This window comes from Strix aluco, chromosome 19 (assembly GCF_031877795.1).
Source record: "Strix aluco isolate bStrAlu1 chromosome 19, bStrAlu1.hap1, whole genome shotgun sequence".
Lineage (NCBI taxonomy): Eukaryota > Metazoa > Chordata > Aves > Strigiformes > Strigidae > Strix > Strix aluco.
Genome location: NC_133949.1, coordinates 13,783,607 through 13,806,856, shown reverse-complemented (window position 1 = coordinate 13,806,856; position 23,250 = coordinate 13,783,607). Strand labels below are relative to the sequence as shown.

Genomic DNA, 23,250 nt, shown 5'->3' with positions numbered 1-23,250 from the left:
GGTTCCTCTGGACTGTCAATGTAATTTCTTTTCCATGCAGGAAAAGAAGAAATACGTGTGGAGGTAGGCGAAATGGCCAGCCGTACATCACTAATTGTACAAGTAAATGGCAGGTTCAAATCCCAGGTAGAGCTTGAGGTTTGAACTGTTCTTTCCTAATCCATCTTTGCCCAGGCGGAGGTAGCAGGCACCAAAGGAGTCACGGACGTTCCTTCTCTCTTCTAACCTTTGACAAGGGCAAGAGGAGATTTTCAGGTGTCAGTGGGACATTTCATAACTGAGAGACAAAGGTTTTTAAACTGAGGATAGTGGAAAAAAGAGAAGCTTCAGAAGGAAGAAAGGAATATTATGAGGCCGTGTTCAGATTTTGAGTGGATGACGCTGACGAGCGGTTGGGAGAGCTGAAGTTCAAGGAGCTCGGGTGAGAGGGCAAATGACTCTGTCTCATCAGTGGCTGAGACACTTGGACTGGCGCTTGCATGTCTCGGCAGAGTATTCTGATGAGCTCGCCTGTCACCATCACATGCCTTGCCTGGACGCAAATAGAGAGAAAGTTCTGCTTTCTTAGGAAAATCATGAGATTTAGTGCAGCTGTGTTTCAAAAGGTTCAATATCAAGCGGTTTTAAACGTTATGAAAACAACCGGCTGCATTATTTTCTCCCATCCATTCCAGTGGAATCAAGTTAGTGATGGGTTTTGGACTTGCACCAATTTAGCTGAGAGAAAAATTTGCTCTAAGTAGCAAGATCATGTGCACATGCATTCTGTAGCTAATACATAATATTTTTCCTTTAATGGGTCTAATTGTATTGGAAATATTGAGGGTTAGGGTGTGAAATGAGTCTAAATTTGGTCGGATTACAATTCAAGGAAATGGCAATGTATCTTTGATGTAGAAGTGATTGTTAACTAAAATAGTTTCCTGACTTTTTCTAGGAAAATGTGTAACATTTTACAGAGAAAGATAAAACACGTTTGACTGAATAAAACCAAACACAGAAGGAAAAGCCCACTTCGGCAGTAATTAGCGCTTGTGGTGTTGAGTGTGTTTCTCGGGACGCTGTTGAGTTTGTCTGTCAAGCTCTTCCAAATGACTTCTGTGAGCCAGCATTGCTTCCGCAGGGTTCTCTAGTCAGGTCACAAGGCAGCGTTTCTCACCAGGGCGCTGCTGTTTCCTCTTCCGACTGTAGTAGATTACAGATTATACTGGAACATGTCTGAGAAAAGGTCAGAAACGAGGGTGAAAGTCTTGGAACTGAAGCTGGGAAGCTTTCCATTCTCATCCGGGAAAATTTTTGTATTGAATAAAAGGCAAAGCAAAATAAACCACCACATCCATGACACTTCTGGTTTTTCCTGCCATTTTCTGTCTGCCAGTTAGAAAGGATTTTATTCCCCTTTCATTATATGATTAGTGGATGTTTAGTTGAGGAATCTTCAGTGTTACACTAAACAGAAGTAATGGCCAAACACAGTTCATTTTCATGTAACTCGGTCTCCACATGATTGCATAGCCTGGAGTTACTGCCTTTTTATTTACCAAATTAAAGACGTTTATATGCAGTGTTAATGTCAGTAGACTACATGGTACACTTTGAAATGTAGTCTGTTAAATACTGTAAGATATAAAAGATAATCAAGTGGGTTTTGAATTTTAATGACGCTGTGTTACTAAGCTTTTTGTATTGGAGTAATGAAAGAAAAATGAAAAAAATCAACACAATCATTTTATTATGAGGCTGAGAGGTGCTCAATACCACTTTAGTTTTTCAAGTAAAGCATATAGAAAAACTAAAATCTTTATGATCATTATTTTCCTACCAGAAAAATGTCTGGGCCAAGTCCTGTTTGCTTTGCTCACTAACAAGGTGGAATTTCTCTATGCAAAAGAGGATCCCACAACACTTGAGCGGGGAGACATGCCATACACAAATTGAAACTGCCAGGGGACATTTAATGGGTAAAATGATTTCAATTCAGTTTGGTGGTGAGTTGGTGTTTGCATCCCTTAGGTGTTAGGGTGTAGTTTTGGTTTTAAGCTCAGTTGTGAGTTACCGAGTTCCCTTTCCATCTGACGGGTGAGGCTGAGGGATCTGCGGTACTGATGTATCGGAGCAAGGTTTAAATCAGGTAAGAAGTGATTTGGTCACCTTGATGTGGTACTAGGCGTGGACTAAAGAGAAGGACAAAGTAACAGTGGGGCTGTATCAGCATAATTCTTTCTGGATCCAGTAAAGTCTCTTTGCATGACTCTGGCTGCACTGTGCTGTATTCACAGATGAGCTCCTTGGGGCTTGCGGGAATATGTCTGCCGTGCTGCATTTTGATGTATATTTATGTCATTAGTAGCTGCAAAAATCAGGATGTTTTTCTTCCTCTCTCCTCAGAGATGATCTCTGACAGTAGTGCCCTGAAGTACTCCGTTCAAATGCTGACCAATTTGAAATCTGGCCTGAATTCATCAAGGCTCTTAGTTGATCAGAAGAAGACAAGTTTACTGTATTAATTCTTTCAGTTGATTGAATGCTTTTTATACAGTATTACAAGCTCGCAAGTCTAGCACGTTTTCCGCTAGGTGTAGCTTTCCTTTCATATCCAAAAATACACTTTGAAAACTTAGAATTGTGTCATTTGACCAAATGTTTAAATCTCACATTCAGGCCTTGAGAGTGTTTTATGGGTTTAACAACAATTGCAAATAAAGTAACCGTAAATAAAAATTGTAGCCACCAGTAACTTCCCATTGCGGTGGCGGAGGGACGTGGAGAGCTCTGAAGCGGGAGGTGTTGCCGCCGGGTCACCGGCCCGGGGCTGTGATGAGGAGGGTGGAGGCGAGGGCGAAGCAGCGGGGCCGTGAGCCCGGCCAGGCCGTACCTGGGAGCTGCTCCTGATGTCTTTTCCACAGATGTCCAGCTTTGTCAAAAACCAGTAAATCTTGTGAAGTTTATTTTCCTTATAGCATCTGTGTTTTATAATGGTGCTTTTAATTTGTTTTTTCTTTGTCTGCTGGGATTTCTTTTGTCCGGCACTTTCAGGCCTCCCTTTTTTTCTCGGTGGAAGTGAGTCCGTTAATGATGGCTGGCTTGGGAATACACCCCGGCCAGGCCGGCATGGCAGCCGCTCCCTCTGCCTAACAACAAAGCCCATTGTTGTTTTCTTTCTTCACTTTTATCCTCAACTTAATCCATTTTTCCTTTGAATATTTGTGGAATAAAATGTCTGGTAAAGCGTGGCTCAGATTTTGAGTGGATGATACGATGACGGTTTTGTTGCAGACTTTCAGCAAACAGGTACAAAGGCAGAACTAACTGATCATATTTTCAGTGTCTCAATGGGAAATGTTTATCCAAGCTAATGCTGCACTTGTAAATAAACTTCTGCTGTCAGACAACCAGAGCCACGACTTCCTTGGCTTTTTGCAAATCCCTCAGTAAAATTAGTAAGAGATTCACCAGCAGCTTAAATTGAGACATAAGACTTTTTTTTTTTTCTTTTTCTCCAGTGGAAGTCTAAAAGGCTGAAATAGGATTGACTGTAGGAGTTTTCTTGACTTGGATTTAGTTGTGATCAGGAATTTGGACCGTGAGTTTGTAATATTTGAGTGAAAATAATGCAAGTGTGTCCTTTCGTGTGTGTCCTGAGCTGTGGCCCGAGCTGGAGAGGGAGTGCAGGCGAACGGGAGGAGGCACACAGGGAAAATACACCTTAGCCTAAACTGGCTTTAATGTATTCCATGCACAGCTCTTGAACTGTCATCTGAAAACCTCCTTCGTGGCAGCCCGTGGAAAGACAAATACTTGACCAAAAGGACTTGCCTTGCACGGGGTCCCGAGGGCTGTTAAGCTCACGCTCTGGGTGATTACCAAGGGAAAGTGCCTCGTCGCTCAGGATGCTCTGCTGGAAATGTTCAGAGGGATTCTTGAGAGGGCATGTTTGCCATGAAACTGTGATGATGATGATTAATTTTCTCAAAATTAATTGCAATAGAAGGTATTCTCTGAATAGTCAATAGGGTGTGGTTTGTGTGTAGCTGTCGGAATACAACCAAGTTAGCGTTTAAATAGTGCTAAGTGAAGCTGCTCTGTTGAAGCTCTAGTTCCAGGGGTTTATTCTGTATTAATACACATATGTCCTTACAAGAATGACTGTCCACATGTGGCAAGGTAATTTGAGTACAGAATTCTGCTGTATGAAAAATGTTTGATATTTCTAGCGGACTTAAACTTTGGCTTATTTGTTGCTTGTCCTTTGACAGTGAATCAACAACTGCTTGAGCTGTAGAAATAATGTTGATGCTTGACTGCGTTCTTTGTGCTCTTTTGGCCTGATACAGCAGTCCTGTGCACACGCAACTCCCGTTTACTGCAGGAGGAGTTTCTTGCTTCGAAGGGCTGGAGGAATGGAGGGTGACTTTGTTGAGTTTCTGGATGGGTACAACAGCACACCTTAAAATTACGGGGTTTTAAAATGACTTACTAAACATAATGCGTGACACTTATTTGTTCCAGTGAAATTCAGAACGTACAACACAGCTTTTGCTGAAGGCTTAGGAAAGGATCTAGACATAGAGTGCATTTACTGGATCCCCAAGGCTATGCAGTTAAGATGACAAGCATGTACCTCTCTGATAGGTCTGAGGCAACATACAATGAAGATATAACAGTATAGAACATTTCCATCATAAAAATAGCTAAAAATAGTTCAGTGAAAATGAAAGCAAATATTTTTACTTTTTCTATTCAGCACTTTTTTCTTTAACCTTACTCATCTGCACCATCTTAATATTATTGTAGTCAGATTTTCAAGAAAAACTTTACTGTCAGAAATAATTTGTCTCCTTTTTGTATCATTCCAACTTTTAATTTTTGACTTTATCACTTCTAATTACATGTATTTGTGGTTAAGCAGCTGAACGTTGCTGCAGAAAATACAGATTGGCAGGCAATAGTTATTGGGATATGTGTTAGATATTTACAGCTTTTCCATTTGTCATAGCTAAATTTTGTAATCATGTTTGTGCTGTGAAGTGCAGTGCATTATGAGCTCTGGTTTAGGTAATTTTTTATTGATGTTTGTATACCTCAGATTAAGCTATACATTTAAAAATGAAATGCTTGACCTCTGAATGTGTTTTTCCAAAGAATCATCATCTTGGATTTTGGACCCATTCAACATCTCTTTTACATGTTTTAAGTTCTGTCTGTATAGTTTAGTCATTCTGTTGTTTGCTTTGTGTTTTCTTTTCTTATGTGAGCCTAAAAATTTGTAGGATGTTGTTGCTACAATTAATAAAAAATTCCTAAGTGATGACTTAATCCTGCAGTTTTCTGAGTATCCTTAACTGCCTCGGGATTCCTCAGCTTGTGTGAAAATAAAGCAGCTCATCCTTGTGTAGGAAGGACATCTGTAAATGCCTCACTTCTCTGCATGCAAATATTCTGTTGAATCAGCTGAAGGTTTTTGCATATGGAAAACTACATGATGTTGGGAGCGGAGGGCACTGAGTAATTAAATGTGCCTTGAGAGAGAGGAAGGGAGGAGTGTTACAACACAGTCATTTGGTTCAGTAGTTCATAGTTAATCATTATATTCCTAACAAGTAAAAGAAAACAAATTACAGACATTTGCAGCCCCCCCTGTAGATAGGTCGCTGTTTGCTGTGTAGCATGCAGTTGCTCATGGTGAATACAGGAGAATGGAACACTTTCAGAGAGGCCTTGGTTACATGCAACAGTAACTAATTAGACAATAATGCAGAAAACTATTCATACTCCTTTCTACAAGAACCAAGAATGCATTTTGAAACTCATCTTAAAAAAATTAATTGCATCTCAGTCTTAATTTAAAACTGAGCTTCCCCCCCACCCCACCCCCCCCTTTCCTGTTTCTTTTTATTCCAAGTTGGTGCAGGAAAATTGCTATTAATGAAATCTGCTCTCTGAGACTTCAATAGGCTTGTTATTCATTAAAGCCTTGCTATTTCTCTTAAAATGTATTGACCAGTGTTCAGGCCAGATACTTAATACAAAATACACTTTGTAATTTCATCATTTTTGTTATTGTGCGTTTCTAAGATGCAGAGGTCTATAGACTTTGTAGAAAAAACAAATAAAACCCCTAAGCTTACAGTTATATAGTATTAAAAGAAGGGTAAAGGAAGCATTGAGTGTCTTTAGGATGATGAGACATTCATTAAGATTTTTCCGCCTTCCTTTTCCTATTTTCAATCCATCTGAAGTACCATTAAAGCTTTTCAGGCAGCTTCCTGTGAGAAACCCTTTTCTGTGCTGTTTTTCTTCCTTGAAAAAAGGTGGCTGCTCTTCAGTCAGATTGTATGGATTTGGCCTGGGATTTGTATAATATCTATGTAGAATGCATCGGTTGTTTAGGAACCTAATTCCCAATATGGCTCCCTTTTGATTAAGAACAAAGCCAGCGTTTCACAGCATTATAGGAACACAGAAAAACAAGTTAATGATCTAAACCTTTTAATTCATGCTTGCTTGTCTATTTAAAGTACTTTTGATTCTGTTATAAACAGACTGGCCCCTTTTTTGTTTAACTTCTTTCTTTGGTTTCTTCACATTTCTTTCTTTACTGTCCATGAAATTTGTAGCTAGTTTCCTTTTCTAACTGAAGAATGAAAGGTTGTGACTACAGAACGATGCAGAAAGTAGGAAAGCGTATCTAAGCTGGGCGTACATCCAGCACAGACCTCTTTGAAACAAGCTAAATTTAGGGTTGTTGGGATTTTTTTGTTATGTTTTCCCCTTCCTTTTTTAAGTACCTATGTTTTGTTTTCTTCTTTTTCTTTTTTGAATGAATATGAAGTTTGTTACTTTTTTCATACTTTCTTGATTTTTACCTGTAGTTTGGCATGTCTTTATTTTATATAGTTACTTGTTATTTTCCTCTGGTCTTAGTTCAGCAGATTACTATTATGTGTGCCTCTATCCGTAGAGACAACAAAAGCAACCTTTTCAGGACTTTCAATTACTAACACTGTATGTGGTACTTTAGGAAAGTAATTCCCTTCCAGATACTCCCTTCTTTTTTTTTTTTTTTTAAATAGAGAATTGGAATCCAGAGCTTGTTCTTCAAATCAGACTTGAAAACTTTTTGGTGAACAAAACTGTGAGGCAAGCAGCAGCAGCAGGAATAATTTCCCTTCCATGGAAGGGGACCTTATTCCCATATATAAAAATAAACATTTGCTGTTTCCATTGTCATTTATTTTTTACCTTAAATAAAGATGACTTTTTAGGTGTGTTTTGCTCAGAATAGGAGCTCTATATTTCTTTTTTATTTTCTCTTTTTTTTTTGGCAATGAGTTCTTTCAGGCGGAAATAAGATAAATGAATGTTAGAAATTATAAATGAGGAAAAACTTCCAATAACGTGTTCTGTTACGTCTCTGTCCCATCAAGGTAAATTGAACAGCCAAGACACTTACAATAACTTCACAAACAATAATCCTGGGAACCCTCGACTCCTGCCTCTTCCGAGTTTGACTGTGGTGTTGCCTCTTGCTCAAATCAAACAGCCAATGACATTAGGGACCATCACCAAACGCACAGGGTAAGTCTATCTGCACAAACCTTTCTTAACTTGTTATTTATAATTAATGTGGAAATAATTTGTGTTACTAGTGATAGTTAGTTTTATTCCTTATTTTAATTTCAGTGTATGTAATTTAATGGCACCAGAAGGGGGGTGGGGGGAAGAGGAGACAGAAAAAGAAAACCAGCATCAGATAAGGAAACAAAACCTGCAAAACAACCTCTGAAAATTCAGGAGTATTCATTTGAGTGGGGTCATTTTCTTGCAGTCTGCCATGTGGGAAATACTGTACGCTGGCATCAGGAGAAGTTTCACACCAGAAACTGGCATGAAACATAAGCAGAGCTGTATTCAATCAGAATAAGTTATGGTTTTGCTTTATTTTTTAAAGTTTGTTTATTTTGATTTCCAAACTTTTCAAGCAGAAACGATTTTTGACTATCAGAAATGGAAAGCCAGTAAGCCAGGTTGAGCATAAAGACCAAACTTAATCCTGCTGTTTCCTTGACCTTGTTTTTCCTCTGAAGTGACTGTTCTGTACTATGAAATTCACGTGTGGACTTTCATTCCGGAGCCAGCTGCACTTTGGTACTTCTCACTGTGCCATGATAAAGCACTTCAAAATATTTGTTGTGAAAAGCTCTACTTAAATATCTCCATATTATAACTGAGAAGATTTTGTGAGCTTCATGAACTGTAACAATTTTAAAGTTAATTGATATTGTTCATCAGTTGATATTTTTCTCTTGCTACATTTCAAATCTTCAGTTTTTGCAATTAATACATAAAGCTAGGGGGTGATTATTATAATTTTTTCCCTCTTGCTTTTTGGTTGTTCAAATCCCTGAATATTTCTAGTTAAAAGTCTGATTGATCCATTAATTTACAGATGACTTTTATATTTTTAAGAAAAATAGATTGAGTATGGCATGTGGTTGGACAAAACAATTGAGAGTCCTACAGGTTCATAACACTTCCCTGCATTTTGGCAAACGGGTGCAGGCGCTGTCTTGCTTGCTTCAGTGGTTTCTTGCTTAAGCCCCGATAGTGAGGTGAATTTTACCTTGTGTTTCATGAAGCGGGAATTATTTTTCAGGCGAGAGTTCGGGGATATTCCCTCTCTCCCTGAGTAATTCCCATGTTCTGTGCTTGAGTGTTCAGGACATCCTGTAAAATCTGTTCTTGTTTTGCTTAGTGCACTAAGTATGCATGATGATGTTCTGAAGCTTACGTATGTATTCACATATATACATGTGTATCTAGATACATGTCCTCCTAACAATCCAGTCCTGCTCTCGCTGCTGTAAACAGGAATTTCATTAGGCTTGTTGAGCCAAATTGTGAACTACAAACACACAATTGCCCTAAGCACAAAGGCTGTCTGCAGATAAGTTCCTGAACTTCATAGATAATTGTAAATGGAACTTAGGAAACAGTAAAGAAACAGTCTGAGGGTGATCTTGTGGTTTAACTTCTTCCACACATACATTTCAGTTGCTTATTTTTGCTTGCCTTTTTTTGTTTCTGCTTACAGTTTAAATGCAGGCGAGGGAAAAAGATTAAGCTAGCAATTGAGTAAATTTTGAAAGTATAGAAAGGTGTGATCTTAGATGAGGACAGGAGGGGAGGTAGGATCAGAGAGGGGTTGGTCTGGATGGAGATAAGCAGGAAGTTCCAGTTCTTCAGAGAGGAAAAATATCAAAGAGGTGTCTTGAAGAGTACAGTCAGAGGACAGAAATGTGATTCTGGGCTCTGTTGGTAGGCTCCTAGAAATGGAATAGTCACTTAGAACTAACGTAGGACAGGACGTAGACAGAAAATAATAAACCACCTGAGGGTCTGCTGTGGGGAAGGTAGGGAGCAATGGGTGATGATTTGAAAAAAAGTGCTTGGTTTACAGCAGTAACTCATGCAGTGGCCTTTACAAAGGCTGCTTCCTTCATGCTGTGGTGATACCAGGACACTTTTCTAGAACTATGGCAAATGTAGTAAGTCTGCACTATTTTATTTAATGTTTTATTCTTAAATATCTTAAACATATTCAGAGAGTGTTCATATTCATAGTTTTAAGTAAATTTTACTATTCACAAACTGTCCCTGTCCTCTTATTTTGTGTAATTTTTAAAACTAATTAAATTTAAAATATTCAGTGAGGCTTATGTAAGGGAGGAAGACAACAGTCATGGGAAATACCCTGCTGTGTAAATGGAGTTTTCATGAATGAGGATCATAATTTTCAGCAAAGCCCATGTATATGTGTAATGCTAAGCTGAGAACTTCCTTCATTTGTTCTGCATCCAAAATATTTGATGAAAGTACACAAAATTAACATGAAAAGCTGTATTTATAAAGCAGGGATTTGAGAGGAATGCCTAGGATCCAAGAAGCCTGGCATGCCTAAAATGACCGAATTGAGACAGCAGCCTTAACTTAAACCTCCAGGGGGCAAAGCGTGTGTTTAACATATTTAACATCTGCCCTCATATTTCTAGAAACACATAGCACTGTAAGTCTGTACAGTGTAATATTTAGACAGGACAGGGACCATCTGCCTCAGTCTGAGAAGTGTAGGAGGCATGTATTACTGCAAATGGCAAAAGACAGATGTATTTACACCTACATGGTCAGCACCTTTAAGCACTGCTCCGAGGAAACAAGGCTCTTCTTTGGGAGCAGCTGCTTAACCTTCTGATTGTGCAGTGATCAGAAAAGGAGACGAACTCACGGTCAGTTGGATTTTACAGTCACTGTTCAGTGGCCCTCAAAGCAGATTCCTTTTCTGTTGTTGCTACTTTTGAAGAATTAAAAATTTAATCTGTTGCAGTACCTTTCTAAAAGTAATAAGCAAGACTGAAAGAATACCATGTAATTAGCAGTTCTGGATTTGTCCGTTTTATTTGCTTTTAACATATGAACAGCTTCTTTAATACTAGACATCTTGATTAAGTTTTGCAGGTGTTATTAACCAAAAAGTCAAGTTGGGTTTCGTTCTGCTGGTATCCAAGACAGCAAAATATTTTTCAGGTACTGAAAGGACTGATCAGTGCTTTTAATATCATCTGTCTCGAGCAGAGCTGCAAAGCATGTCATTCTACTTGACAGGTGGAATGGCAGTAAATTTTTAAAAAGTGTTCACTGTAGCCCTATGGGAATGAAAGACCAGAATCTGGAGTTGTGTCATTACTGCGCTATTCATCACAGATGCTTTTTTTTTTTTTTTCATGCAAACTTGTAGATTTTGGAACATTTTCTGATCAGTCATTGAACTCTCTTATTCTGAATGCAATTTATGTTCTCAGCACTAAGTATCTTAGAGTATTACCTCCCTTCTGCCATCACTATCATTTCCTTGTTCCCTGCCCTCTGTTTCTTCCCTTGCTTTTTCAAGTCTCTCATTGTAATTTCTGCACCTTCATCAAGCACTTAATTTTTGACCCGATATTTTGTCATCCCATTGACTCACTTTCCTGGAGTTTGTACTGTCAGCACTTTCTGAGGAGCAGATAGGCTTTCCCAAAGGGGCTCTGACACTAATTAGTAAGGAAGCATCTTATGTTTTAAAGATTAGGGGGATGCAAGACAGTGAAAGAGTTAGATTTAATAAGTCTTTATATATCTGTGCCTCAGTTTCCCTCTCAAAATTTTAATAGTAATGCTGAATTCTGCTTGAGTCTGGTGAATGGGTTAATTCACTGCACATTTACAAAGAGCTTATAGATTTGAAAGGGGAAGAACTGTATGATCCATCTCATGCTTGTCTATAAAAGGCAGTGAATCAGAGTATGTTAGAAGACAGCTTTGTGCTTTGCAGTAGCTTTATAAGCGTTCCTTGTGTTTGTGGAATGAGTTGGAGTTAGTTTCCAGCTTGTAAGAATGTTGGGACACAGATGAGCTATAATAGGAAGGAGGGAAATAAAAGATACAATAATTGCCCCAAAAGAAAAACTATTGTAAAAGTTGGTTTCTCTGACAGCAGCATTTGTTTTAACTTTCTCAAGGGATATGGTCATTATATTTGTATCATACTTCATTCTCAAATTCATTATAGCTTTAGTGAAACACCAGGATGTAACCTGCATTAGTTGGGGCTTGTCAAAATAGAGACGTCCAATGTACCTCATAGGAAAAGGAGTAAACCTGACTTTTTTTCCATCCAAAAGATTTAGATAGTGTGTTTTTAAACATGAAACTCTATCCGTTCTTCATCCCATCCCTCATTCCCCCCCCTAGTAAGGAAGGGGGAAAGTAGGTAAAGTATCTGATGCAATTTTGTCATTTTAGTGTTTCTCATTGCTTATATTATATGTACTGAAAGTCACTGATACCTGTTTGTTTTGACTCAGAGAGCTTAATTTGTCCCAGGTACTACTACTGAAGCAAACAAAAATAAGGAGTGCAAAGTCATGATGTCATGATACAATTAAGTAGGAAAAAGTAACTTTAAAAAGTCAAGAAAAAAATTAAAGAGTGAAGCTAAAGAATCCAGCACAATAGATCAACTTTCCTGCATGCTGAAGCCAGACATTCTCATTCTGGCACATTTCTCACACATGTTTTATGTCACCTTTTAGCTTTTATAATAAATTTTGGTAATAAAGCAACTACTGTAATGATTTGTAATTGATATGAAATACAGTTATTTGCACTAAATTTTGTTCAGATGTCACCATTGATGAAAAGATTCTCACTAAGGCGACGTAAAGCGATGAGGGTTAGAGTAAGTGGGTGTTGCACAGCTTATTAAAAGCTTAAATAGTTTTTGTTAAAGAGGGTGGTAACACAAAATTAAAGAATGTTTCAGTTTTCAATTTGCTAAAGCTCAGAATCAGATAAGAAATTAAGAAAATTCTGTTGGGATTTTGAATCATAAATCGTCTTCATTCCATAATTTTCCTGTGGAATTTCGCACTAGCTATGAGAACGGGGAACCTCGGTGAGCTTTTTGCCTTTCATTGCTCTGTTACTGTCACCGAGCGTAGCCATCTGGTGCTGTCTTTTCAAGGTTGGGTTATCCTCTAATTTGTACATTCTCTCTCAATTAGCATACCATCCATATTACGTGAAGGAAATAGTGAAAAACAATTGCTTATATAAATATCATAGGAAAAAAACGGTCATCTTAAAAGAAATCAGGCCTTGTGAACAGAAAGGAAATGTCAAGTTGTCTCTCTCACACTTAAGGCTTTTTATTAAGACTCTGTTGCAGTCTTTTGAAGTGTAATTACATTTTCTTCATGATACAAGATTTTGTATCCATGTTAAAACCAAACAAACAAACCTTCCATTGAAGCATGTATCCACCTGGGTCAATTTGTAATTAAAATAGAGTTTGTTAATTTGCAAGTATAATCAGGTCAACACAGTATGTTTGTGCAAAAAAAAAAAAAAGCACCTATGTTATTTTCTTAAAATGTTCTAATGAGCTCAGCTAAATGTCATTTGCCTGCTTTTTGCAGACAGAGAAACTGAGGCAGAGAGGGAAAAAAAAAACCAAAAAACTTGCCAAAACATCCAGGATCATAATTAAGAAATTCTAAGCTCCAGTCAGATTCGACCACTCTCCAATGACTCTTCAAATTTACACTAGATTCATTCTAGGTTTTAAATTATATTGACTATGTGTTATGCAGAAGACTTAGCTTTCCATTAAATATTTAAACAGTGCAATAGTGCTGGGCTGATCTTCTCTTGAGCCATTAGGATGGTCTTCGACTCAGAGACTGAATGTGTTGACTGTATAGGAGATCATACAATTCATACAGTTCATACCATTTAATTGGGTTTTATCACTGCTCAGAGATGATATGTTATGCCTAGAAAGGCAGCTGGTTCTACCAAACAAGCTCTTTCCCCCAAAGCATTAACCAAACATTTATTTAAATACAACCAGTTAGAGGCTATACAGAGTTCAAAAAATCTTTAATATGTTTTTGGCCTATATTAGTAACAAAAAAATAGGATTTTTTCTGCAATATTCTATTCTTGATTGGATTTTTACATCTTTGCATGTCAAAGAATATATATCTTAGGTTTGTACCTTCACCTAAGTGTTTTTTTAAGAGGATGTCTTCATTGCTGTTGTGCTCGTGTCAAATTTAGTTCCCAGAATTCTTTTTTATGAGGCTGGTATCCTTTTAATTGTGTAGGCGTATGGCTGAGTGCTTTATACATCTTTCTATGATAGACCTTTTCTGTTAGTTCATTGCCTGAAAATATTTCACTTGTTTCATCTAGTCAGAATTTATCGCTGAGTCAGAGTATAAAAAGTAAAATGACACATTGGCATTTACAAAATCAATTATTCAGCAATTTTGTGGATGATGTTACATCCCAAATGAGAATCAAAGAAGCCTTGAGCATGTGAGTAGCTCTAAATTTACCTCCGATTCCTCCTTTTCAGAGTTTATGCAAATATCAGTATGGTGATGGCTTTTTCAAGGGTGATGTAAAGAACAAGGGAGAAATCCATTAAAAATGCACTAAAATTAATAGTGTGTGATACCACTTTAAAAACTATGCACTGTGCAAAGTACTTGAACAAAATCTCAAATAAAATCCTGGTGTAGATAAATTGTGGAGTCGCCAAAAACATTAAGCTCTATAGCAGGTGATTTTTAGCATCAAATACATTGGAAATAAGTTAGGGTTCTCTTTCCTGCGTTCCGTGGAAGCTTTTAGGTGGGGGAATAAGATTGCTGTGTCACACAGTTGCAAAAGATTTTTGAATTTAATGGTGTGTTTCTATCCTAGAAAAAGGCCTGAGTTATTTTCTCTAAATGGTTGTGCTTGTACCTGTCGTTTTTATTTAGGCCTTGCCTCTTTTCAGTAAATTTGTAAACCTGTCCCACTCAGACCTTCAGTGGAAAACACCCACATATTTGTTGCTTTTGATACTAATTTCCTTTTTCTATTAGTTCTGACTTCAATGTCTGTTTAAGGCTCTTGACTGCTTTTGCCTCAGATGTGTCAGCAGATTTCAGGAAGGAGACCTAAGCTGTGTCTAACGTGAATTCTAACGTTAAAGCCTGCTCGCAGCTGGTGCATTGGTTTGTCACAGCAGTTGTGCATGAAGAGCCTCCCCCGCCAGCTCCTGCTTCTGTGGGTGTTGCGTTGTCAGTGGGACCCTTCACGTGAGCAGGTGTCTGTGAGCGTCAGCATGCTGGTTACGTTAGGGGTCTACATCTCTTCCAGGGCATCATGAACGGTTATAAAAACTTATTTTGTTTACCTTCTGCATAAATCTTAATAGCATGATATACAGTGTACTTGTTGGTAATCGAGTTTTCATCTAATTTCTGTGCATTTTTCCCCTTTACGTGAAGACCTTACCTGTTTGGAGCAGGATGTTTTTCCATAAAAGCTCCATGGTGAGTTCCCAGTTCAAACCCAGCATGCCTATAATTCATTTGCTGTCCTCACTGAAAATAACTCTGTGCTTAGAATTTTTAATTTTGGATTAATTTTTTTTTTTAATCTGTTTACTTGCATGGCTGATCCATAGGTGGAAGCACTGCATAATTTCACTATTAAACTATGGATGTGTGTTCACCATCAAGCATTGTCAAAGAAATGCATTCACTTTTTTTTCTTTTTTACCTTTGAGAGGGTATTGAATTTTTAAGTAGCAGAGAAGTTGAAAAAATAAATTATTTCCCAGCGAGCAAAAATGATTCCAATATCTTTCCAAAACAATCCTCTTTTTTTTTTATACATATATATATATAGCTTCCTTTATTACTTTATTATTGTAGCACTAAGTTGCTTACAGACAGAAAACATCAATGATGACCTCTTGAAAGTAAACCAGATTAGCAGGGAGTAGACAGTAAAGTACTGCAGTAAGAGAGGTGAAGCAAGTAAAATGAGCACTGCAAAATAAAAAAAGAAGCTTATCACACTTGAGGAAAAAAAAAAACCATAGTTCCATTAAAAGGGTATTTGAAATAATAAGTGGTTTGGGTTTTAATATGTAAAATTGCAGCATATTACAAAAATAGAGACAGAAGAAGAAACAAGTTTTAGTGAGTTTCTCTGTGTTGGTGCTTGGTTCAGTATTCACATAGTGCTACATAACCTCCAGTCACCTTTTTATAATGTGATGGGGGTTAGGTGGTTGAAGTTTTAGGCAACAAGAATGAAAGGAGTTTGAACAACTTACAACTTCCTTAGAAAATTTAGTGACTTTTGGCTAGGAGTTTTTTGGGCTTGTTTTGTTGGGGGTTTTTTTAAGTTTAGCCAAGGATACTTCTGAGCTGTATCTTATCAGTAGCTGTTAGAATATTTGTATGTGGCTCTTGTTTCTACTACTAGAAGTTTGTTCCACATATATCACCCCCTAATGTCTCATCGAAATACTATCTTCAACAGAAAGAACTTCTTAAGAGCTTCATTAGGATACAGACTTCTTAAGAGAATGGCAGAGGACAGCTGGTGAGGGATATGGGAGCTGTACCAGGCAGGAAAAGCAGAGGCACTAGATGTGACACTAAAGGAAAGACGGTGACGTTGCCTTATTCCGAGAGAATATCTGGTTACTGGAGTAGTCTTCCTAAGAAATATTTTGAAATGTAGTTTACATTACACCCAAGTATTTCATCTGATGGTGATTGAGGAACTGAAAAGGCTCTGGAAGAAGACTTTTGAAAGTGGATTGTCTTAGCAAATGGATGAGTTGGTTGCCCCCTGCAAGAAGGAGCAGAGACGCTTGTCAACCAGAAATTATTTTAGATTGAGGCAAGATTAAAAGGCCTAGATTAAAGAGGGGAATATATGAAATAGTCTCAAAAATTGTTGCCTGTCTTTCACAAGACTCTTTTGTGGTTTATTTAATGCCAGTGCTAGCTCAAAAATATGGTCTTTACTAGCCTACAGAGAAATTAGGATAAAAAACACACTTTGGGTGGGGGGAGAAATCATGTTGTTTCCATTAAGGTCTTAATGAGACCTAAAATTATGTAAACAGAATGAAAGGAGATTTGACAGCTTACTGCCTGGCGAATTGAGGAGCCTACCATTTCTCTGCTTGCTGCTTGCTTTATTCCTGATTCGACAACTGGAAACATGTCTTTGTTTTCTTGTTTAAGGCACAGTGGTAAATTAATTAAAACGTATGTATTTTGAGACGGATACACTTTTTCAGTAATTTTATGTGTAATGTCAAATTTCACGCAGTATTTTTCTCCTGATACTTTTGGTGCTGCTCCTGTAGTCTAGATAAAACTTTAACCTTCAGAAATCATACATGTTTCCATTTCAGTGAGTTTAGCAGTGGAGTTGTGGATAAGTGCTTTTGGTTTTACGAATCTGATGTATTTGAAGCCTGTTCATTGGGAGTATAAAACCAGTGTGATTCTCAACCTTTGCACTCTTACTGTTTGATTGGTAATATTAGAATTTGCAAAGCAGTACATTATATGTGCAATTTATTTATTTTTTTTCAAGTCATGTCACTTGTTTGACTATGAACTTAAAAGACAAATTTAAGAGGCAGCAGTATTTTATGAGACATAAATCTCCTTGAGGAACACTCTATCGCTGTACTGTGTATCCTCTGGTTTTCATAGTTGCCTATGGTTTTCAAAATATTTAATGGTATTAATTCTTATTAATTCTTTCTTACATAAAGTAGAAAAATTAATAAAAAATTAAAACTAGTTAAAATTAGTCATGATCTTTATAAAGACCTAACACAATACATTTCCAGAGATTATGGCAGAGTTTGATTCGTTACAAAAGTCAACAAGTGGTAGTACTGCATTGTTTCAGTAGCTCTTAATCTTTTCTTACTGCATTGTCAACATGAAAGAACTTGCATGCTAATGCTGAGTCTCTTCGTTTCTTTTTAAGATCAAAGTAATGTCTTAATTTGCTTCTTTAGTTTGCTCCCATCACTTTTTGTGCCGTTACAATAGAAAATGCTCACGTCTGTTTTTCGTTGGACATAGATACATCTGCATCTCAGTGCTTCCGCATTTAAAATGGAAATAATCCTCCAAAATTATGTTAGAGAAGTTAATTATTATCAACAACACAAATTTCCCCAAATACTGTGGTATTTAGCTGGAGTTTGGGATTAACTTGATTTTTGGTAGGTGACTTTGTTATTGACTTCAGCTGGGGTAGGTGAATGTCAACTGCTGGTAACTGAAATGACATGAACATGGTCTTCAGATGAGGCACAGCTCTTATTAAATTTATAGCAGAACAAAAACTACGTAATTGGAAGGGTTTTTTATTACTATTGTACTCCTGCTTGAGGTTTCTGCACAGATACAATTGGGATAAAAGTACTGCTGTGTCTCATTGAATTCTTGGTGTAGTTACACAGTTGGGTGGACCCAGACAGGAAAAAGCGCGTTGTCTTTTTATCCTCCTTATGTCGTAAATATAGTGCTGTTGTTTCTAATGTGGAAGATTCACATCTTAAGGGTGAATTTTGATCCCATTAGCTTCATTTTCTTGTTTTTAGTGTTGATTCCCAACAACAAGCACTTCTTCCTGCATCACGACCCCTTTCAGTAGAAATGTGGTACAATCTTTTGAAAGTTAGTACATTGTGAAGATTTTTTTTAAATTAACTGTTTTTAAAAGTGAGGCCAATTGTGCCTTAATTTCAGTTCTTGGGATAATTTATGAAGTGCTGACAGGCTAAGAGCAAGTAAAGAGCAGGAGTTCATAGCAGAAACAAGTCATTCACCACCTACCTTCAACATTATTGTTTTGTTATCATTTATAAAACTGAGAGGGTGTTTGCATCTACATAATAATGAGGATTTATAGTTTCCAAGTTGTTAAAATATCACAATGACATGAAAATATATTTTTCTAATGGCATTACTGTTACTGAAAATAACTGGGCTTTTGAGGTTTACTGAAGGAAAGAAATTGGAGTTGGAATGTATTGATGAAAACCCAGGGATAAAGTAAAATGGTGGTAAAGTGAAAGATTCCTTAGTTAGAATAGTTTTCAGAATAGACTTGTTGACATCTCGGCAGTTTTTTCAGAAATATGTCTAAACCAATATGATGCACTAGTCTTTTTTTTGTTTGTTTGCCTTTATGTTTTAGCAGGACTAAGTTTAACCACATGAGTAATCGTGTTTTACAAGGTTTGCTCTTTCTGTCTACAAAACATCATTCTTGAAGGGAAAATGTTTTGGCACTGAAACCAACACTTAAATGCATGCCTCGAAAGATGTACATCTTAAAGACATGATGTAAATAGAATGTAGCTTAGACCATTTCCTCTAAGGCTGTTTATAACTGTATTTGGTTGAGCATTGGGCTTGGGACTGAGAGTGTGGAGAACCCTGCAGAAATGTATTGTTAGAGTACCAGCTCCCTTCTGCTTAAAGGCACAAAGAAATTGAAGTCAGTTATGTCTCTAGAAGTTTACTCCAGTTTGTAGTTGAGAATAGCATTTGCTCCAAATTTTTTTTCACTTTAAATCATTTTAATAACCTCAGATTGTGTTGAGTAAGAATTCAGAATATTAAGAGTATTAGCACAGTGTAGAAAGATTCTCTTTTCAAGAGTTCTTAAGAGGAAGTGAATATGGCTGAATCATGGCTGTACTCGTAGCTTGCTTTGTGTTCACTGATGGGTAACACTGTCCTTCTGAACAACCGTGTTCTATATTAAAAACAATCATTTATTGACTGAAGTGTAGATCAGTAGGTAACAAGACTCTAATTATTGGATACATCTATATTTTCATTTTTGAAGGAATATTAGTGCATGAATATTGGAAGGTGAGAGCTACAAATAGTTACTGATACACAGTTTCTTACAGAATTGGTTAAAAATACTGTTTCTGTGACAGATGACTACTTCAAAATGGAAGAAATCTTCTGAGTTTTTCTGAGCAGCTAATAAATACTTAATATGTTAACATAAATTTAAATATTCTAATATAGATTGTGAAGTGCCAGTGCAAGCAAGATAATATATCTATAGCCAGGACTTTTTTGGAACACAGATTTCTGACCCAGTAATCTGTAGCTGTAATTTTAACAGTTGGATATTAAGTGCTTTGTGGTGGTTCAATATCAGAGTTACTGACTATAAATTCCAATTGCTCTTTTGGGACATTCCAGCTTCTCCTACATGTATGAGAGCTTCAGGACTGATCTAAGTCCATGAAAGTTTGTCTGAATGTTTCCCTTGACTCTGGTCAGTGCAATGGAATTCGTTTTGCAAGGTCCTTTTTTTTTTTTTTCTTTCTCCTTCTAAGTGAAAGGTGTGACCGTAGGCTTGCCACGTGTGTGATTTATGGCAAGTGGCTTAGCCCCTCTGTGCTTCAGCAAGTCCATCTGTAAAACTGGCAGAATAATACTGCACGAGGTGTTGGGAAGCTCAATTACACTTTCTGTAAATCCCTTCAGAAACCTGGCTGAAAATACAGTGCGATTGCAAACAATTAGTCTTTTCTCCCATTTTCATAAATGACCTCATTTCCAGTATGCTACACAAAAGGTATTTGCTGCTTTAGGTGAGTTCAAGTTGAAGGCAATTTTAAATGTTTCAGGTTGCATGACAGTAATGATGGAGGCTATATGTTTTTAACCATGCGCTTATTTTCCACCTGTCACTCACTGCAGCTGGTTGTTGGAAGGAAATGAAGTGTTTGAGAGCAGTGTGAGTTTTGCTATTTATTTCAGCGAGATCAGGACTGAGCTGTAAGGGACCGAGCCCGTTGGACAGGTGCTATCTCTGCAGCCAGGTGCAGGAGTTTTGGAGAAGCCCAGCTAGTAGAATAATTTTGGTTTAACTTGCTTTTCTTATGTTATTTTTGCATTATGTTGATTTATAATCTGTTCTTGCTTTAATATCCCTATTGGTTCATTCTGTTGAACCACTTCACCTGTATACAAGTAATCTGTCATTAACAAAAAAGAGTAGTATGAGTTAAATGCCGTTATAATTATGCATAGTGTTGGAATTGCTTTGTGCTGTTTAAAAATATTTTTCTGCTGCTTAATTCCATCATAATACTTGCAGTAATTTGTTTGCACATACATACATGCACACATACACTTCTCAGAGTTGAAGATCATTACTTAAAAATGACCAAGTTAATGTGATGGTGTAATCACAGGCTGATATAATGTGGAACAAGAAATTAATAGAAGAAAAAAGGAAAGGAGTGAAAGCTAGCAAGAGAGGGGAGCAGTCAGATACGCTACGGAGAGAAATATTAAATAATCCCATTAAAAAGACTGGAAAAAAGGGAACATGGAGAAGAAGAAATCCTGCATGAACTTTTCAAAACAGCTTTTATCTTAAGGAAAGGGTGAAATCCTGGTTTAATGAATTGAGGAAATGCTCTGAACAGAGTTTTGAGCTCATACAAAGCAGAATGTTATGTCTCTTCAGATTCCTGTAAGGAGGAACACTAAATGGTGTTTCAGTGAAACACAGTTATAAACCACTGTATCTGCTACATGCACATTGTGGAGTTTCAGAGGAGGGTGTATCTTAATCTCTTTTTACATGATAAAATTACTGATTTGTTTTAACACGTAGCTCGCGAGTGTATGCATTGTTTGCCTTTCCTTGTATCCTCCGCATGTTGTTCCCTCTTACCCTTTTGCCCATGTCACATTTATCCTCGTGCTTTCACTGGCATCAGGACTGTGCTGAGTTACAACTGATCAGCAGTTAGCATTATTATTAGTTTCTTTTATTATTATTAGTTTCTTTGGAAAATACAAGAAAATATCGACCACTTAGAATGACCGACCCAGAATCTATATTTTCATTCCCAAAGGACTTACAGTTATAAGTGTTTGTATTCACTTCCAGAGTTGTTTATATTGAATGCAAATATTCAATATTGGGTCTTTTAAACAGTCCAACTAATTCTCCATTATGACCCAGCGCTGTTCTTCAAGTTAATGAGTGCAGTGATCAAGGGGAATTTGGGACCCATTATTGAGAAACACTGAGCATCTGTAAATCCTGCTAAACCTTATGGGAAATGCAGATATTCACCACTTCTGGATTAATATCTTAGAATGACTATTAAGCAAGGGACATCTTAATTTTTGAGAATTAACTTTCATAATTTGCTTTTGTTCTTTTGTTAAGCAAATCCAAACCAGCTCCACAGATTTCACCCAGTAAGTCTGTGGGAGGAGAGTTTTGTGTCGCTGCAGTCTTTGGGTCATCACGGTCATGGTTTGCAAACAATCCTGGTCTGAAAAGAGAAAAAGGTTGGTATATTACAAAAATAGGACTTGCATTTAAATTTAAATTCTCTATTTTATTTTCTCATTTTGTGATAACTTCTGAGCAGGTGGTTCTTATCTGTAGATTTTGTTCCTTAACCTCAGTGACAATGGAGATTTTTGGGAACATGGTTGGGGTGATTTTGGTAATTAGGACAATTTACAAGAAATTTTAATCAGTGACATAAATCACTGATCTTTTATTATGATATAATGACAGAAAACAAACTTGGATAGTTTAATGCAAAGGTGCTGTGTGAAGTTTCACTGAAAAAGCCGTGAGGTAAAGGTGAGACACCTGTGCTAAAGCAGATGTACAAACATATATTGTGGCAATGTGTGATTACCTGAACACACCTTGCTGAGAAACTCTGTTCCACCTTCTCTTATATGAGATATTTGTATTTTTTTTGAAACAAGGGGGAAATTGTGTGCTTTGTACAATTTGCTCTTTGTCTCTCCAGCCCTTTCACTTCTAATTCCCATTTTTGACTGCAAGCATGTGAAGGCAAGAAACTTAAAAGAATTAGTAGTCTTCTGTTTCCGCTGTGCTATTGCAATAAGATTTTCTTTCTTCTTGCAAACAGATCAATCAAAACAGTTTGTAGTGGAGTCGTTGTATATTATCAGTTGCTACGGTAGCCTGGTGGAGCACGTCTTGGAACCGCGTCCGCTCAGCACTGCTCCGAAGATTAGCGATGACACACCTCTGGAAATGATGACGTGCCCAAGAGCCAGCTGGACTTTGGTTAGGTAGCTCATTCCTTTTTCTTCTTTTTGTCCACAAAACGGTTGTGACTTATTTTGAGGGAGGGGTGAATGAACTTCATTGTGATTTTCACCCGTATTTTTATCTTAAATACTCTTAAAGTTTTTCATTGAAAGAGAGGACTCTTGATAGCAATTTCAGGCCTACCCTTTCATATAGTTCTGTTAGTGCTTATGTGTCCGGACAGGAGCTAACCATTGAAATCCTTCTAAAGGTGTGGGGCTACATGAACGTATTTATGGATCAATAGAGATCCTTATCAGTTGGTGATTTTAAATGAGCAGATTGTAATTTAGCTTTTTATATCCGGGCTAGAAACAATTATTTTAATACTGTTAAAATACAGAATTCTGCCATGAGACATGAGTGAGGTTTCCATGATGAAGCATTGCAAAGAATTAGGCAAGTTACCCTGTAAGTAGCTGAAGGTAGCATTTCTTAAGATAGTTGAAGAAATTATTCCTGACATGTGGAAGAAAGTAAACAAAAATTGATGAGAAAGTGTTGTCAGTGCTTTTGACGTTTTAAAATATTTTTCTATCGATTTTTCTTGGCTCCTACATTCCTTAGTGCTGCTTATGGCTGGACTAGATTGATCAATACTTGATTTACCAAGCTATTTAGGAATGGGCCACCCTAATTAAAATTACAACACAGACTTCTAGACCATTATTGTTGAAATGAGTAGGTTGT

General features: G+C 37.2%; 1 protein-coding gene across 18 annotated transcripts in view; it reads left to right on the top strand.

Moving 5' to 3' along the window:
* The window catches only part of BCAS3 (BCAS3 microtubule associated cell migration factor), a 372,112-nt gene that overhangs the window by 129,978 nt on the left and 218,884 nt on the right, over nt 1-23,250 (top strand). For 14 of the 18 annotated variants that reach the window (XM_074845789.1, XM_074845793.1, XM_074845795.1 and 11 more), the window contains exons 16-19: nt 7,428-7,578; nt 14,883-14,927; nt 21,649-21,773; nt 22,376-22,541. In XM_074845789.1, coding sequence (XP_074701890.1) covers nt 7,428-7,578; nt 14,883-14,927; nt 21,649-21,773; nt 22,376-22,541 — 487 coding nt within the window. The remainder of the gene's footprint in view (nt 1-7,427; nt 7,579-14,882; nt 14,928-21,648; nt 21,774-22,375; nt 22,542-23,250) is intronic. The other 4 variants (XM_074845796.1, XM_074845783.1, XM_074845781.1 and 1 more) reach the window with 1 other exon arrangement.